General features: G+C 43.4%; 1 protein-coding gene across 4 annotated transcripts in view; it reads left to right on the top strand.

The window, feature by feature from the left end:
- Positions 1–16,511, top strand: part of LOC112218237 (ATP-binding cassette sub-family C member 8) — a 140,741-nt gene that overhangs the window by 23,600 nt on the left and 100,630 nt on the right. For all 4 annotated transcript variants that reach the window (XM_042301247.1, XM_042301246.1, XM_042301245.1 and 1 more), the window contains exons 3-6: positions 1,570–1,711; positions 2,549–2,670; positions 8,291–8,457; positions 14,915–15,157. In XM_042301247.1, coding sequence (XP_042157181.1) covers positions 1,570–1,711; positions 2,549–2,670; positions 8,291–8,457; positions 14,915–15,157 — 674 coding nt within the window. The remainder of the gene's footprint in view (positions 1–1,569; positions 1,712–2,548; positions 2,671–8,290; positions 8,458–14,914; positions 15,158–16,511) is intronic.

The raw sequence follows: 16,511 nt of genomic DNA, 5'->3' as shown, positions 1-16,511 counted from the left end.
AGAGATGAATCTCCCGCTCAGCCATGGGCGTCGTAATGTTTGCAGAGCTTCAGTTACACACACAGAATACTAATGTGTGTGTGTGTGTGTGCAGATATTATAATGTAATTAGTAGGGAGGTGTTGTCGGGAGCAGCAGTTGGATGCATTGCTAAGGAAACCCATAGCAATTAGATTGTTATGTCAGTTTAAGGATATAAGCATTTGGTCAGTTAGGACCAGGCGTTGTGTTTAATAACCCAGGGCTACAGCGAAATAAGCTGTTATGCTCCTTTTTAAACGCAGATGTAACTGACCGACGGGTACTGCCTGGCTCAACACCACAGTAGCCAGTTGAGAGAGGTGTAGTAGCTCACTGTAATAAAAATACATACTCTAACAACACCGGTGGTCTAGATGCCTTCTGAAGCAGGTTGAGAGAGGTGTTAGATTTTAGTAGCTCACTGTAACCAACAACACCAGTGGTCTAGATGCCTCCCGAAGCAGGTTGAGAGAGGTGTTAGGTTTTAGTAGCTCACTGTAACCAACAACACCAGTGGTCTAGATGCCTTCTGAAGCAGGTTGTTTGACCGAAACATTGTGAAATAAGATCCATTAAATGTCGGAAACATCTAGATCACCAATGTGCTGGAGTTTCTTTTTATCAAGCTACATTTTTCTCCGTGCACCTAGCAGCGCGTAAGGTGTGTGAGTAAATTTACTTAATTATAGCTTTTCAGAGCTAACTGGAATGGCAGTCTCAGGCAGGGTACAGTAGCTTTGCTCTCTATCTAGACACGCCTAGCTGCAGGCCCCCGGGGGGGTGACCCACCTCACAGTGAGGACCTTGACAGACTCGCCACTGACTCCCCTTTGATGACCTTTTAATCGAGTCCTACTCCTGTGACTCACAGGGACAACTTTCTTGTTAGGCTCACCGTTTTTCAAGGTTGTACCGGGGAGTCAGTAGAATTGATCCTATCCGCTGTTAAGCCAAGCTCATGAATTGTAATACACCCGAAGTGGACTTTGTGTGTCCCCTCCATAGTCTCTACGGGAATCAATAGTCTGAATTGTCTTCCAGTGGAGGCTGCTGAGGGGAGGACGGCTCATAATAATGTCTGGAAAGGAGTGGCATCAGACACGTGGAACCCGTGGTTCTGATGTATTTGATACCATTCCACTGATTCCGCTCCAGCCATTACCACGAGCCCGTCCTCCCCAATTAAGGTGCCACCAGCCGCCTGTGGTGTCTTCTTTTAGGCCGGTATTTCATCTGATCAGCGGTAGATCCACCTTATCGCACGCTTGCCAATTAAGTGTACATTTGGATTGAGCCAACATTTTGTAGTTTTTACCATGAATGAGGTCTACGCAAACTATGAAACACTGACCTTTAGGATGTGCATTTCTGAAAGAACTTGATCGGAATGAATCCCGGCCATAGACAAGTAAAATGTATAATATTATTGCGGATGCTTAGTTGGGAATTGACTCTCACCGGCCCAACAGATCAGATAAATGTCACGCTGTTCTCTGAAGCTAATATCCTGTTTCCTGTGTCATTGTTGTGTTTGCTGTGTTCTGAAAGGCTGGGGCAGCCAGAGCTCCAAGGTGCACATCCACCACAGCACCTGGCTGCACTTCCCTGGTCACAACCTGCGCTGGCTCCTCACCTTCGTCCTCCTCTTCGTCCTGGTCTGTGAGATCGCAGAGGGCGTCGTCTCCGATGGGTGAGTCCGTTCCCCCTGCTCTTCCACTGGAATCACGCCCCATGTTTGACATCACCGACTCCCCAGGACATTGCAACGACCGTACACCTCCATAACATTGAACACGAGTGGATCTTTAGCAAAGCTAGCAGTGTCATCGGACTTCTCAACTCCTCTGCTCCTCTCAATGACTGCTTCTGCTGTAGACTGTACTCTTTTCATAACTGTCCCCGCTCTCCCCCACCTAGGTCACTAGGTTCTCTTCCTCCTCTGCACTTCTAGCCTTGCCTACTTTTATGGCAGGACTGTCAACTTTCTCCATTTAGTCTTCAACTTATCGGTCTCCCCCTCTTCTCACTCCACAATCCAATAGTGTGTGATTCACAAATGTAGGTCATAGGTTAAATAATTACAGGAAGTCAATCGGAGCCTTTGCATTCCCTTGCCTCTGTCTTTCTCTCTCTCATCTTGTCTTGTGTGTCTCTCTTTCTCTCTGGCTTTCACCTCTTCGCTTTCTCTTCTGTCCTTGTATGTTCTCCTCCTCTCACGTTGATTGCCCACGCGTGTCCCCTATAGTCCCCTACACATGATTACTGTAGGTTTGCCTGTCGGCGCTGAGAGCTTCTCCTATGCGTTTGTGAATTGATTGAAAGAGCTCTCCTCTTGCACTTTCGCCCTAGAATACCATTCACTATAGCACAATGTCTGCTTGCAGCTTTTATACGGCATTGAGTGTGTGTATAGAATGATTTTAACTTATCCAATTGGGATGTGTGTGAGTGTGTGTGTGCAGCTGTGCATGTTTGTGTGCATCTGTGTGTGCATTAAACCCCTTCTGTCCTGTGTGTGTTCTCCCAGGTTCACCCAGTCCCTCCACCTACATCTGTACATGCCTGCAGGCCTGGCCTTCATGGCGGGGATCACCTCCATCATCTACTACCACAACATCGAGACCTCCAACTTCCCCAAGCTACTGCTAGGTAAAGGCTCCTTCATAGTTTTCCAAGCACTTTAACAGAGTGTGTGTGTATGCATACTCTGTGTTTGTGTGTGTGCGTGCAAATTACGCCAGAATGCCCACCCCACTTCAATGCACAGCTCACCTCGCTCTAGTGTTAAACATCCAAGCCTCCAAACTTCAACTGCTGAAGTCTGTCTCCCTGTAGCGCAAAGATGCCTCTGGCTGTAGAAGATGTCCCCAATTACTGTTACGTGTGAGAGCGACCTCTTACTAGGCTTTACTGAATGATGGATAACCATGACTCACTTGCAGGCTTGCTGGCCCCTAGGGTCTTCTAAGCCCAAATCAATACAATTCAAATGTAAGGAATTATTTTGTACAGCATTGCGGTTTTGTCTAAACCACAGGCATAAATAATGTCATGTTAAACCCAGATGCATGGTTAATTTATATTCAGATGAGATGGCTTTTTGCTCTAGAGCAGGGGTATTCAACTCTGACCCTACGAGGTCCGGAGCCTGCTGGTTTTCTGTTCTACCTGATAATGAATTGCACACACCTGGTGTCCCAGGTCTAAATCCGTCCCTGATTACAGGGGAACAAGTTTCAAAATGCAGTGGAGCTGGCTTCCAGGGTCAGAGTTGAGTTTGAGGACTGTAAAGGTTGTAGGCAATTATCATTAAAGTGTAATTGCGTTATTCTGATTGGATGGATATCAATTCTACTGCAGTTCGAGGCAGAAACCCAAGTAATAGAATATTCAATGTGTGTCCATCAAGCAGGAGTCAGAGATCTGCTTTGTGTAATGATTCTAGTCTTGTGTATTCCATACCGATATTAGGTTGAAAGGGGTTAAACAAATATATCTACTTTGTACTGTAGTTATCCTCATAAATCAGTTAGATTAAATAAGGCCATAAAATTCTATTTAATGTTGAACATATTGATTTTTTTTTGTAAAGTGAGGCGAGCGAGTTAAAAAATTCAATATCGACCTTGGTTCACTAATCAAAAGATGTTTTCCTCATGGGGAGGTTAAAATATATGTAGTTCGTCCATAACTCAAAATGAAGTTGTTGTGTCTCTTTCCTGGAAGCGAGTGAGGACATTATGTGACTATAATCTTGCATTTTTTTCAGTACAACTTTTTTTTTAAATAAAAATAAAGTGAAGAGAGGCACTACTTAATTACATTTTAATTAGTGATACAAATGTCAGCTGAGAATATTAAGATTGTAAAGAAGGATGCTTTCATGACATGGTACTGATGAGATTCTGCACAGCAAATTCTCCAGGGTTAAACCGTTTCAAATTGAACACTGATCCAGCATCTATACACTGTAAAAACGTATTTAGGGACTACCCACCAAAATCTATGAGTTTCACATAAAAATGGCTTCTGGTTCTGCTTCAATATTCGAATACCTTACTTCCTTTTTTATGTGCTCAAAAAGCATGACATTTGAACATTCTAATTAAGTGATAATGCCCAAGAAGCCGGTGTTTGGACGATATATTGGTACAGGTGTTGTTAGGCCCGAGATGAAGTGGAGGGCCAGCATACCAGCCACAAAATGTGCTCGGAAAAAACATTTGTGCAAGGCCTGTTCTGACTAGAGATGAGCAATGTCTTCATACTTGATCTGGGGAAACTCTAGGGAAGTGTTTGTCCAGCTCAGTAAAGCCTCAAACATAAATGATCCGCAACAGTGAGAACATTCTGACATCGTGCGCATGAAACAACTGGCCAGGGGTGACGGTTAGAGATATTTGGAACTCACGAGTGAAAAGGTTCACATTAAGCAGCTTGTTGCGCATTGAGGTGTAATGGATCATGATGAACGGATATCAAAACCGTCTGGCAAATTGACGTTGAAAGATGAGACCAGCCATTCCCACCACCGACAAAGTCATACGCACAACATTGTGAAGAAAATCTAGTTGTTTCGACTAAATATTATTAAGTAACTGGTTCTACAGCCTTTTTTTGTTTCTAAAATGTTTTGGTCCCAGTGTTACCTAAACTTTTAGTTGGCCCAAACTTGAGAGAACTTTGGCAAAAACTCAGTCAATTGAAAACAATGTTTGCTCAACTTGTCTCATACTATAAATTATTATTTAGGATTCTTTTTGTTGTTGTCGTAACAATTGGACCGAAAAGTAAATGTAAAAAATGGCTGTGGAAGAAGTTCATCAATAATAACTAGTTGAAACAACTAGATTTATGGGTGTTTTTTTGGAAACCCTTAAAGGGAAATTTTACAATTATATCAACTTCTTATGCACCACCCCAACATCAACATACACTGATGACCAAAAGTATGTGGACACCTGCTCGTTGATCATCTTATTCCAAAATCCAAAATGGGCCCCCCTTTGCTGCTATAACAGCCTCCGCTCTTCTGGGAAGGCTTTCCACTAGATGTTGGAAAATTGCTGCAGGGACTTGCTTCCATTCAGCCATATAAGCATTAGTGAGGTCGGGCACTGATGTTGGGCGATTAGGCCTGGCTCGCAGTCAGCGCTCCAATTCATCCCAAAGATGTCCGATAGAGTTGAGATCAGGGATCTGTGCAGGCCAGTCAAGTTTTTCCAAATAAATCTTGACAAACCATTTCTGTAAGGACCTTGCGTTGTGCACGGGGGAATTGTCAGGCTGAAACAGGAAAGTTTAAAAAACTTTTTTCCCACCATAATTTGCAAATAAATTCATTAAAAATCCTACAATGTGATTTTCTGGATTTTTTTCCCTTCATTTTGTCTGCCATAGTTGAAGTGTACCTATGATGAAAATTACAGGCCTCTCTCATCTTTTTAAGTGGGAGAACTTGCACAATTGGTGGCTGACTAAATACTGTTTTGCCCCACTGTATATACGTATGTGAATGTTGTGTATAGACAGTATGGGCAGCATGTGAAAAGAAAAGGTGTGTGTATAGCGGTAGTTACAGTATGTAGGACTAGAATACAGTATATACATATAACGTGGGTAATACAGTATGTAAGCACCATTACAGTGTTCATTGACTATGTTCTGGACATAAGGGCAGTGGTCTCTAAGGTGCAAGGTAAAGTACCGGGTGGTAGCCGGCTAGTAACAGTGTCTGGGCTTCAGGGGCAGGGTACTGGGCGGAAGTCAGCTTACTGTTTAACAGTCTGATGGCCTGGACATAGAAGCTGTTTGTTTCTCAGTCTCTCGGTCCCAGCGTTGATGCACCGTCTCCGCCTTCTAGATGGTAGCGAGGTCACAGAGACATGGTTTTTGCAGTAATACTTTTTTGTCCACTGTGGATTTCATTAAGTGAGATTCTAAGTGAATACTTTATCATAAAAATGTAATTCTTCAACACAATACAAGTAGTTAATAAAGCCTTATTTTGAGGGCCTAGTTTTACCCCAATGCAGTGGCTTGAATCTCATGGTTTTCAGGCCTGCAAGTCGCATTATGATGGCTTGCAAAGTGATGTATAATTCCTATTGGAATCCAGCCAGAGTGGGGATATTCACAGTATGATGGCTTGCGAAGTGAGGTGTAATTCCTATTGGAATCCAGCCAGAGTGGGGATATTCAACATTTTAAATGTTTATTCACCCGCAACCTGAATTCAGGCTGACTGCTGGGATGGGGAGACAAAGATATGAGACAAGGAACCAACCATTTCAGAAACCGGTGTAGTAAGTCCAAATAGCAGATTGGATTAGTTCAGAAAAATGTTATTTATATTTGAGTAGGATAAGATTAATGAATCAATCAATGTACATGCAAAATCATAGATATGGTTTAACTCTGGTTAAGACCAATGTTACAAATATCAACACTCCGTAACACTTTCCTGTGTGGTAATTACCAAATATATATTTTTGTTGCATCATCGAGACATCGTCAAGCATCAACACTAATGTCTTCTGGTTGTTATAATTTGATAGCCAATATTCTTTATAGAGGATCTATAAAATCCTATCAATAAATGCCATGTCCCAGCTCAATCCATTGCCCTATGAGCAGTCTTTTTTTGGTTGAAATGATGTATTTTCAATGTCTTGTGCTCACTAGGTGGTCTTTGTCGTTTCACAGTTCTCTCATTGTCAATGTTGACTTCTTTCATCATCCCCTCAGTTGCCATGTTCCTCCTCTTCGTCTGATCACATACTTCTCTCCTTCTCCTCCTCCTCCTGCGTCATTAACTCATCCGCGTTCTGCCCATGTTCGTTCACTCTTCCTCCAGTTCCCTCGTTCACATCAGTGCTTGAGCCTCAACCTCGATGCGTTGCCAATCGGTGTTAGTCGAGGGAGTGACCCCACAGGCGGTATTTAATCTCTGATTACAGCAGGGGCTGGAGGGATGGACAGCCATAGACATGGAGAACATAGAAGAGATATGCTCGTATGGCCATATGTCAAACGCCGTTATCCATTCTCTCTTCTTATGGGATCTTTTTAAATGTTCAGTGAATAAGGCCTTTGTGGGAATCAAACCCACAACTCTAATCAGTAGTACTCACTCTTCACTTTCCTTCACAACCATCCTTCCATCGATCACCTTTTCCATAGGCTTCTTATTGACTCTGCCTTCCATTAGAGATTTACAGTTAAACTGCAGGCCTGACAAATACTGTAAGTCATTGACCTTCAAAACAGCCACAACAAACACACTGAAAGGACTTACACTGAGTGTACAAAACATTAAGAACACCTTCCTAATATTGTTGCATATAGAAAGGACTTATATTGTTGATTCGTTGACTGTGACTCACCATGGCAACCTGCTACAACAGGATCTGAATCGACCACCGTTTTCAATACTGAGTCCCTTCTTTTCACTCTGTTTCTATGGATATTGAGCTTAACAACCATGGACATACATCACTAAACAACTGGAAAGTCAAGGCGAGAGAGGAGGAGGAGGAGGAGGAGGGGAGGGAGGGAGAAAGAAAGGGAGGAGAAGAAAGCAAGGAGGGAGGGAGCGGGTGCAGGGGGAGGGGAGAGAACATGAGTTAGTGTTTGAGATGCAGGCCACGTTTCTGTTATGAACATCTGCGGACTTCACGGGGGAGGAAAAAGACCCCAAATCCCAGAATGTTCAGCATACTCCTACGAGACTCTGTTACCATGGTTTCTCTCCTATAAAACATCAAAAAAAGGTGTGAAAAATGACATCAGTCACGTCGTTTCGGATGTGTCTTGGGGATTTATAATGGATGGCATCCGTGAGTGGGTTGTCTTTCCAACAGGTAGGCACAGTCATTCTGACAGTTCCAGTACAGCTGTTCATTCCCTATTGTCACTTGAGTTTTGAACACGAGCAGTTCTGTCAGAAGTGCCATGACACAACATGTAAACAAAACTGACAGAGGCAGAGGAAAGAAGGGGGGAAATGAATTAGAAAACGTGTATGATATGGATTCTAAATAATATGTATGATATTCACTTTGTAGATATACAGTTCACTCCTTATGCAGTGTGTACAGTTCACCAGAAACAACATTCCTTTTACTTACTGGATATCTGCATAATCTGTTGGGAATGTATAGGACATTCCTAAGCCAATTGCGTTCGTCGGGAGTTGACTTGAGATGACTGACGATTCCCTTTATGAGTCCTGAGGTATTCAAATGTTTCTCTCTGATCCTCTCTAAAGCCCTACTGTTCTACTGGGTCTTGGCCTTTCTGATGAAAACCATCAAGTTTGCCAAGTACACGGAGCACGGCATCGGCCTGAGACAGCTCCGCTACGGCATCACAGGACTCCTGGCCCTGATCTACGGACTACTACTGGCTGTGGAAATCAACGTCATACTGGGCAGGGTGAGCAGCAGTGTGTGTGAGAGGGGGATGGTGTGCGTGTGCATGTATTTGTGTGTGTGTGTCATCCTAGTGTGTTTTGTGTGTACGGGCATCTGTTTTCCTCAGTATGTCTGGACATCTCTATCCTGTCTTTTCCTCTGCTTCAATCAACTCTCCCCTCTTTCGGTCAAGCATTTTTGTATGCCCCTGTATATCGGATGTTAAATCTTGCTGCCTACAGGCATATTTCTGAAGTAGATCGAAGGCAGAATGTGCTAGGTTGTTGTGAGTCGTACAATCAGAGGCGTCATGCCCAAAGGGGGCACAAGGGCACGTGCCCCCTCCAGATTTCTGCATGACGCCCCTGTATGACACCCGCTACTTGTCCCTAATTATAATAGGATGTTTATGATGGACTTGTTTGCCCGGATGTTTGAATGATTCATCATTTTAATCCGTGGGAGTTCTGTCTAGAGATTTTCTTCTGAAAAGAATGGAAGATGTCTTGCTATTATGGTGATCAGGATTTCAAGCTCTATTGGTGGACAATGACATACACTCGACGTGAGAATGGTATTGACGTGAGTGTGTGCGCATGCAGGTGGATTCGTGTTCATGTTGTGAGGCTTCAGTCAGTCTTCCCATTCACAGCAGTCGCCTCTCCTCTTGGCACTATCCCACCTGGTCCATTTCTTCCTCTTTTGCATCCCATCTTGGCTTTGAGAGCAATCAGGCTCTTGGGCACTTGGCAATCATTGGCATTCTTCATTGGTTTGTATTGGTTAAGATGGGGACTAATCCAGCGGAGGCTCTTCAGAGTAAGAAAGGGGAGGACCATTCTCAGTGAATTTCTTAAAATTAAACATTGAAAAACTAGACTAAAATATATTTGTCACCAAATAATTGATTAATACACACTATTTTGCAATGAAGGTCTACAGTAGCCTCAACAGCACTCTACAGTGTAACGTTACTGATTGTAGCGGGTTTACCAACGCATTAGTTCTATTAGCTATATTGACTAGAATGTTACTTTAGCTAATATGGGGACAACGATGTAGACTGTGTGTAGCGGTTATGATATGGTTTTGCTTGGAAAGGCTTTTTTTGCCTGGTCACATACAGCTGATGTGTTGTACATTGAAGTCCACGAATGAATGGAAGAGCTGAGAGGAGAGTGCGTAGAGGCTAGAATGAATACTACGTTGCTGCTATGACCAGGGGTGTATTCATACTGGCGATTTTGTTGAAAAATGTTTCTTAAATGGAAGCAAACGAAACAGGGATGAAAATACCTGAGTTTGTCCAATAGAAACTCTTGTTTTAAACTTTTGGACTAATGATTACAACCTAGATGCAGGCAAGAGTGCAAGGCCTGTGTGCACCTAGATTGTAAACTTTCATTCGGAGGCTAGGGTGTAGGGACATTTTTTGTATCATCTAATAGCCTAAACCTATGTGTTATTGAACTGAATGAATGGAATATGAATGACAGTCATCCAACATGCTGTAGTAGAATAAGGCCATGCTCATGGAGGGGAAAAAATTGTCCTCCCTCATCAAAAACGGCACTGACCACCACTGGACTAATCTCAGCACTTATTCTAATTACAGTTTATATTCATGATCACTAATGGGCAATTTTTTCTATCCCTTCATGATGCCTCGGGCTTCTACCAGAGCCATCAAACACAGAGTAGTCTATACATACATTCCTGTTTTGATAAAGGACTGTGTATACAGAGAGAGTGTTGTATGTTGTTTTGGCAACATTTGCAGTCAGGAAAGACATCTGTTGGGTAAGAGTCCTCTGAGTCCCAATGTACACTGACTAACTCTACACATATACACTACATGACCCGAAAAGTATGTGGACACCCGGTCGTCGAACATCTCATTCCAAAATCCTGGGCATTAATATGGGGTTGGTTCCCCCTTTACTGCTAAACAGCCTCCACTCTTCTGGGAAGGCTTTCCACTAGATGTTGGAACATTGCTGTGAGCACTTGCTTCCGTTCAGCCACAAGCGTTAGTGAGGTCGGGCACTGATGTTGGGCGATTTGGCCTGGCTCGCAGTCGGAGTTCCAATTCATTTCGAAAGGTGTTAGAAAGGTGTAAGGTGTTAGATGGGGTTGAGGTCAGGGCTCTGTGCAGGCCAATCAAGTTCTTCCACACCAACCTCAACAAACCATTTCTGTATGGACCTTGCTTTGTCCACGGGGGCATTGTCATGCTGAAACAGGAAAGGGCCTTCCCCAAACTGTTGTTACAAAGTTGGAAGCACAGAATTATCTAGAAAGTCGTTGTATGCTGTAGAGTTAAGAATTCCCTTCACTGGAACAAAGGGCCTTGCCCAAACCATGAAAAACAGCCCCAGACCATTATTCCTCCTCCACCAAACTTTACAGTTGGCACTATACATTGGGGCCGGTAGGGTTCTACTGGCATCCGCCAAACCCAGATTTGTCCGTCAACTGGTATATGGTAAAGCATGATTCATCACCCCAGAGAACGCGTTTCTACTGCTCCAGAGTCCAATGGTGGCAAGCTTTACACCACTCCAGCCAACGCTTGGCATTGCGCATGCTGAACTTAGGCTTGTGTGCGGCTGCTCGGCCATGGAAACCCATTTCATGAAGCTCCCGACGAACAGTTCTTGTGCTGACGTTGCTTCCAGAGGCAGTTTGGAACTCGGTAGTTTGTGTGTTGCAACTGTGAGCTTGTGTGTCCTACCACTTCGCAGTTGCTCCTAGACGTTTCTACTTCACAATATCAAATCAAATGTATTTATATAGCCCTTCGTACATCAGCTGATATCTCAAAGTGCTGTACAGAAACCCAGCCTAAAACCCCAAACAGCAAGCAATGCAGGTGTAGAAGCACGGTGGCTAGGAAAAACTCCCTAGAAAGGCCAAAACCTATGAAGAAACCTAGAGAGGAACCAAGCTATGAGGGGTGGCCAGTCCTCTTCTGCCTGTGCCAAGTGGAGATTATAACAGAACATGGCCAAGATGTTCAAATGTTCATAAATGACCAGCATGGTCAAATAATAATAATTACAGGCAGAAGAGTTGAAACTGGAGCAGCAGCACGGCCAGGTGGACTGGGGACGCAAGGAGTCATCATGCCAGGTAGTCCTGAGGCATGGTCCTAGGGCTCAGGTCCTCCGAGAGAGAGAGAGAGAGAGAGAAAGAAAGAGAGAAAGAGAGAGAGAATTAGAGAGAGCATACTTAAATTCACACAGGACACTGGATAAGACAGGAGAAGTACTCCAGATATAACAAACTGATCCTAGCCCCCCGACACAAACTACTGCAGCATAAATACTGGAGGCTGAGACAGGAGGGGTCAGGAGACACTGTGGCCCCATCCGATGATACCCCCGGACAGGGCCAAACAGGAAGGATATAACCTCACCCATTTTGCCAATGCACAGCCCCCCTACTTCACAATACCAGCATTTACAGTTGACCGGGGCAGCTCTAGTAGGGCATACATTTGCCGAATTGACTTGTTTGAAAGGTAGCATCCTATGATGGTGCCACGTTGAAAGTCACTGAGGTCTTCAGTAATGCCATTCTACTGCCAATGTTTGTCTATGGAGATTGCATGTGCTCGATTTTATACACCTGTCAGCAACGGGTGTGGCTGAAATAGCTCCACTAATTTGAAGGGATTTCCACATACATTTGTGTATATACAGTTGAAGATGGAAGTTTACATACACCTTGGCCAAATACATTTAAACTCAGTTTTTCACAATTCCTGACATGTAATCCTAGTAAAAATTAGGATCACCACAAATTCCCTGTCTTAAGTCAGTTAGGATCACCACTTTATTTTAAGAATGTGAAATATCAGAATAATAGTAGAGAGAATTATTTATTTCAGCTCTTATTTCTTTCATCACATTCCCAGTGGGTCAGAAGTTTACATACACTCAATTAGTATTTGGTAGCATTGCCTTTAAATTGTTTAACTTGGGTCAAACATTTCGGGTAGCCTTCCACCAGCTTCCCACAATAAGTTGGATGAATTTTGGCCCATTTCTACTGACGGAGCTGGTGTAACTGAGTCAGGTTTGTTGGCCTCCTTGCTCGCACATGCTTTTTCAGTTCTGCCCACAACTTTTATATGGGATTGAGGTCAGTGCTTTGTGATGGCCACTCCAATACCTTGACTTTGCTGTCCTTAAGGAATTTTGCCACAACTTTGGAAGTATGCTTGGGGTCATTGTCCATTTGGAAGACCCATTTGCGACCAGGCTTTCACTTCCTGACTGATGTCTTGAGATGTTGCTTCAATATATCCACATAATTTTCCTGGCTTATGATGCCATCTATTTTGTGAAGTGCACCAGTCCCTCCTGCAGCAAAGCACCCACACAACATGATGCTGCCACCCCCGTGCTTCACAGTTGGGATGCTGTTCTTCGGCTTGCAAGCCTCACCCTTTTCTTCCAAACATAACGATGGTCATTATGGCCAAACAGTTCTATTTTTGTTTCATCAGACCAGTGGACATTTCTCCACAAATTATGATCTTTGTCCCCATGTGCAGTTGCAAACCGTAGTCTGGCTTTTTTATGGCAGTTTGGAGCAATGTCTTCTTCCTTGCTAAGTGGCCTTTCAGGTTATGTTGATATAGGACTCATTTTACTGTGGATATAGATACTTTTGTACCCGTTTCCTCCAGTATCTTCACAAGGTCCTTTGCTGTTGTTCTGAGATTGATTTGCACTTTTCCCACAAAAGTATGTTCATCTCTAGGAGACAGAACGCGTCTCCTTCCTGAGCGGTATGACGCCTGCGTGGTCCCATGGTGTTTATACTTGCATACTATTGTTTGTACAGATGAACGTGGTACCTTCAGGCGTTTGGAAATTGGTCCCAAGGATGAACCAGACTTTCGGAGGTCTACTATTTCTTTTGGCTGATTTCTTTGGATTTTCCCATGATGTCAAGCAAAGAGGCACTGAGTTTGAAGGTAGGCCTTGAAATACGTCCACAGGTACACCTCCAATTGACTCAAATGATGTCAGAAGCTTCTAAAGCCATGACATCATTTTCTGGAATTTTCCAAGTTGTTTAAAGGCACAGTCAACTTAGTGTTTGTAAACTTCTGACCCACTGGAATTGTGATACAGTGAATTATAAGTGAAATAATCTGTCTGTAAACAATTGTTGGAAAAATTACTTACTCATGCACAAAGTAGATGTCCTAAACGACTTCCCAAAACTGTAGTTTGTGAACAAGAAATTTGTGGAGTGGTTGAAAAACTCGTTTTAATGACTCCAACATAAGTGTATGTAAACTTCTGACTTCAACTGTAGGTGCATGCAAGCTTGACTATCTTGGTAACTGTGAGAAGACAAGAAAACACTCTTTATCATACTGGAAGACGTCTTGGGAATTATTTCTGCAGATATAAATTAAACCGTGTGAAACTATACCCTCAAATGTACTGACAAGATGCAGTAATGATTGCCACGTCCTGTGTATTGAAAAGGTTTTGACTTTTAGATGTGCGCTTAGAGAGAAGAAAAAAGTAACTAAGTTTAAAGCTGAGATCCACATTAGGGGGAACAGCGCCACTAGCTGCTCCAGGCGTATTTGTGATTCTTTTTGTTGTGTTTATTAAACAGAGAAAAGGAGCTCCGGCTTCGTGGTAAATAAAAATGTGTAGTACTCTACTGTTCTATCGCGTCTGCAGTGATGTCCGGGGGGAAAAAATGGTGTTACTTCAAATAACGACCGTCTCTGTTGTTTCACCACCACAGATTCCGACTTTAAGAAACATTTTCTTCTTTAAGTTTTTGTTTTACCTGGTAGGCGTATTCTCTGTAAGTGTTTGGAAGTTGTGTCTATGCTGCAATTCTTCAGTAACCTAGTTTCCCCCAAGCTGAGACTCTCACTGCTGAACTGAACTGACTCTGTTACATTAGTGTTTCACTCTGTCGTCCAGTTTCAGCGCTCGGGGTACCAGGAGTGTGCCTCGTTCTTAGACCTAGTGCAGACCATAATACTTCTCTTCAACAAAGCTCTAAAGCTGAATAGCTCAAGTGAACACAGTTCAGGGTTTCTTATTTCAGTGTTATTATTATTACAGGGAGGCTTTGCCAAGGCATTGATGCATTCGCAAAGACACGACCAGGCAACCCATCATTTAATACACAACAGAGCAAGCTTCCCTGTCAGATACTCTACATCACACATAATTATCAGACACTATCTGTCATATCCATTTGCTCACAGTTCCAACAAGATAATCATTATCTCTCAAAAATTTGGCAGGCTTAAGTTTGTGTTGCCGAAACTGTATATACGTTAGTGAATAGTTGCGTAGTTCTTTTCATTGTTCACATTTGTATTCTAAGTTCTGAATATATTCATTATTTAGGCTCTTGCTCTTTTAGTGAATCCTCCATCTGTCTTTTTCTCTCTTCCCACTTGATAACCCCTCTGTCCCTCCCCACAGCGCTACCTGTGTTTCACTGAGGCTACGGAGGTGAAACCCCCAGAGGACCTGCAGGATCTGGGAGTGAGGTTCCTGCAGCCCTTCGTCAACCTGCTGTCCAAGGCCACTTACTGGTGGATGAACACCTTCATCACAGCAGCCCACCGCCGCCCCATCGACCTCAAGGTCATCGGCAAGCTGCCCATCGCCATGCGAGCCCTCACCAACTATCTTAAGCTCCGCAAGGCTTTTGAGAGTCAGAGGGTAATGGGAGTGAGTGAGTGAGTGAGTGAGTGAGTAGCCAGTGGGCTGTACGTTACGTTATACGGTATGGTAACGTACCCTACCTTTTTTTTATGGCTCAAATAAGCAAAGAGAATCGACAGTCCATCATTACTTTAAGACATGAAGGTCAGTCAATGCGCAAAATTTCAAGAACTTTAAAAGTTTCATCAAGTGCAAGTCGCAAAAACCATCAAGCTCTATGATGAAACTGGCTCTCATGAGGACCGCCACAGGAAGACCCAGAGTTACCTCTGCTGCATAGCGGAGTGTTAAGTGTTTATATAAGAATGTATGTTTTGGTTGATATTAATCTTTCTTTTGAAGCATGACATATTCTGTTTGGATTGCATTTTGTTAGGTTGCGTCAATGCAGCTTGCCCAGTCGGATTGTTTCAAAATGTCAATAGGAGTAACTAAAAAGCATCGATTTTACTTGTTCTCTAAACAATTCAACTCTGTTCTCCAATGGCCTGTGGTGATTTGACATGCATCCGTAAAACTGAGATGGATTTCCAAATAGATGATTGTCTTTTCTAGTTAACACTGATCTGATATATATATAAATAACCTCACACTCAACGTCAACAAAACTAAGGAGATTATTGTGGACTTCAGGAAACAGCAGAGGGAACACCCCCCTATCCACATCGATGGAACAGTAGTGGAGAGGGTAGCAAGTTAAGTTCCTCGGCATACACATCACAGACAAACTGAATTGGTCCACTCACACAGACAGCATCGTGAAGAAGGCGCAGCAGCGCCTCTTCAACCTCAGGAGGCTGAAGAAATTCGGCTTGTCACCAAAAGCACTCACAAACTTCTACAGATGCACAATCGAGAGCATCCTGGCGGGCTGTATCACCGCCTGGTACGGCAACTGCTCCGCCCTCAACTGTAAGACTCTCCAGAGGGTAGTGAGGTCTGCACAACGCATCACCGGGGGCAAACTACCTGCCCTCCAGGACACCTACACCACCCGATGTTACAGGAAGGCCATAAAGATCATCAAGGACATCAACCACCCGAGCCACTGCCTGTTCACCCCGCTATCATCCAGAAGGCGAGGTCAGTACAGGTGCATCAAAGCTGGGACCGAGAGACTGAAAAACAGCTTCTATCTCAAGGCCATCAGACTGTTAAACAGCCACCACTAACATTGAGTGGCTGCTGCCAACACACTGACACTGACACTGACTCAACTCCAGCCACTTTAATAATGGGAATTGATGGGAAATGATGTAAATATATCACTAGCCACTTTAAACAATGCTACCTTATATAATGTTTACATACCCTACATTATTCATCTCATATGCATACGTATATACTGTAC

Source organism: Oncorhynchus tshawytscha, linkage group LG19 (genome assembly GCF_018296145.1).
Source record: "Oncorhynchus tshawytscha isolate Ot180627B linkage group LG19, Otsh_v2.0, whole genome shotgun sequence".
NCBI classification, from domain to species: Eukaryota; Metazoa; Chordata; class Actinopteri; order Salmoniformes; family Salmonidae; genus Oncorhynchus; species Oncorhynchus tshawytscha.
Note: the sequence above shows the minus strand (reverse complement) of the source record. Positions and strands in the feature narration are given on the sequence as shown.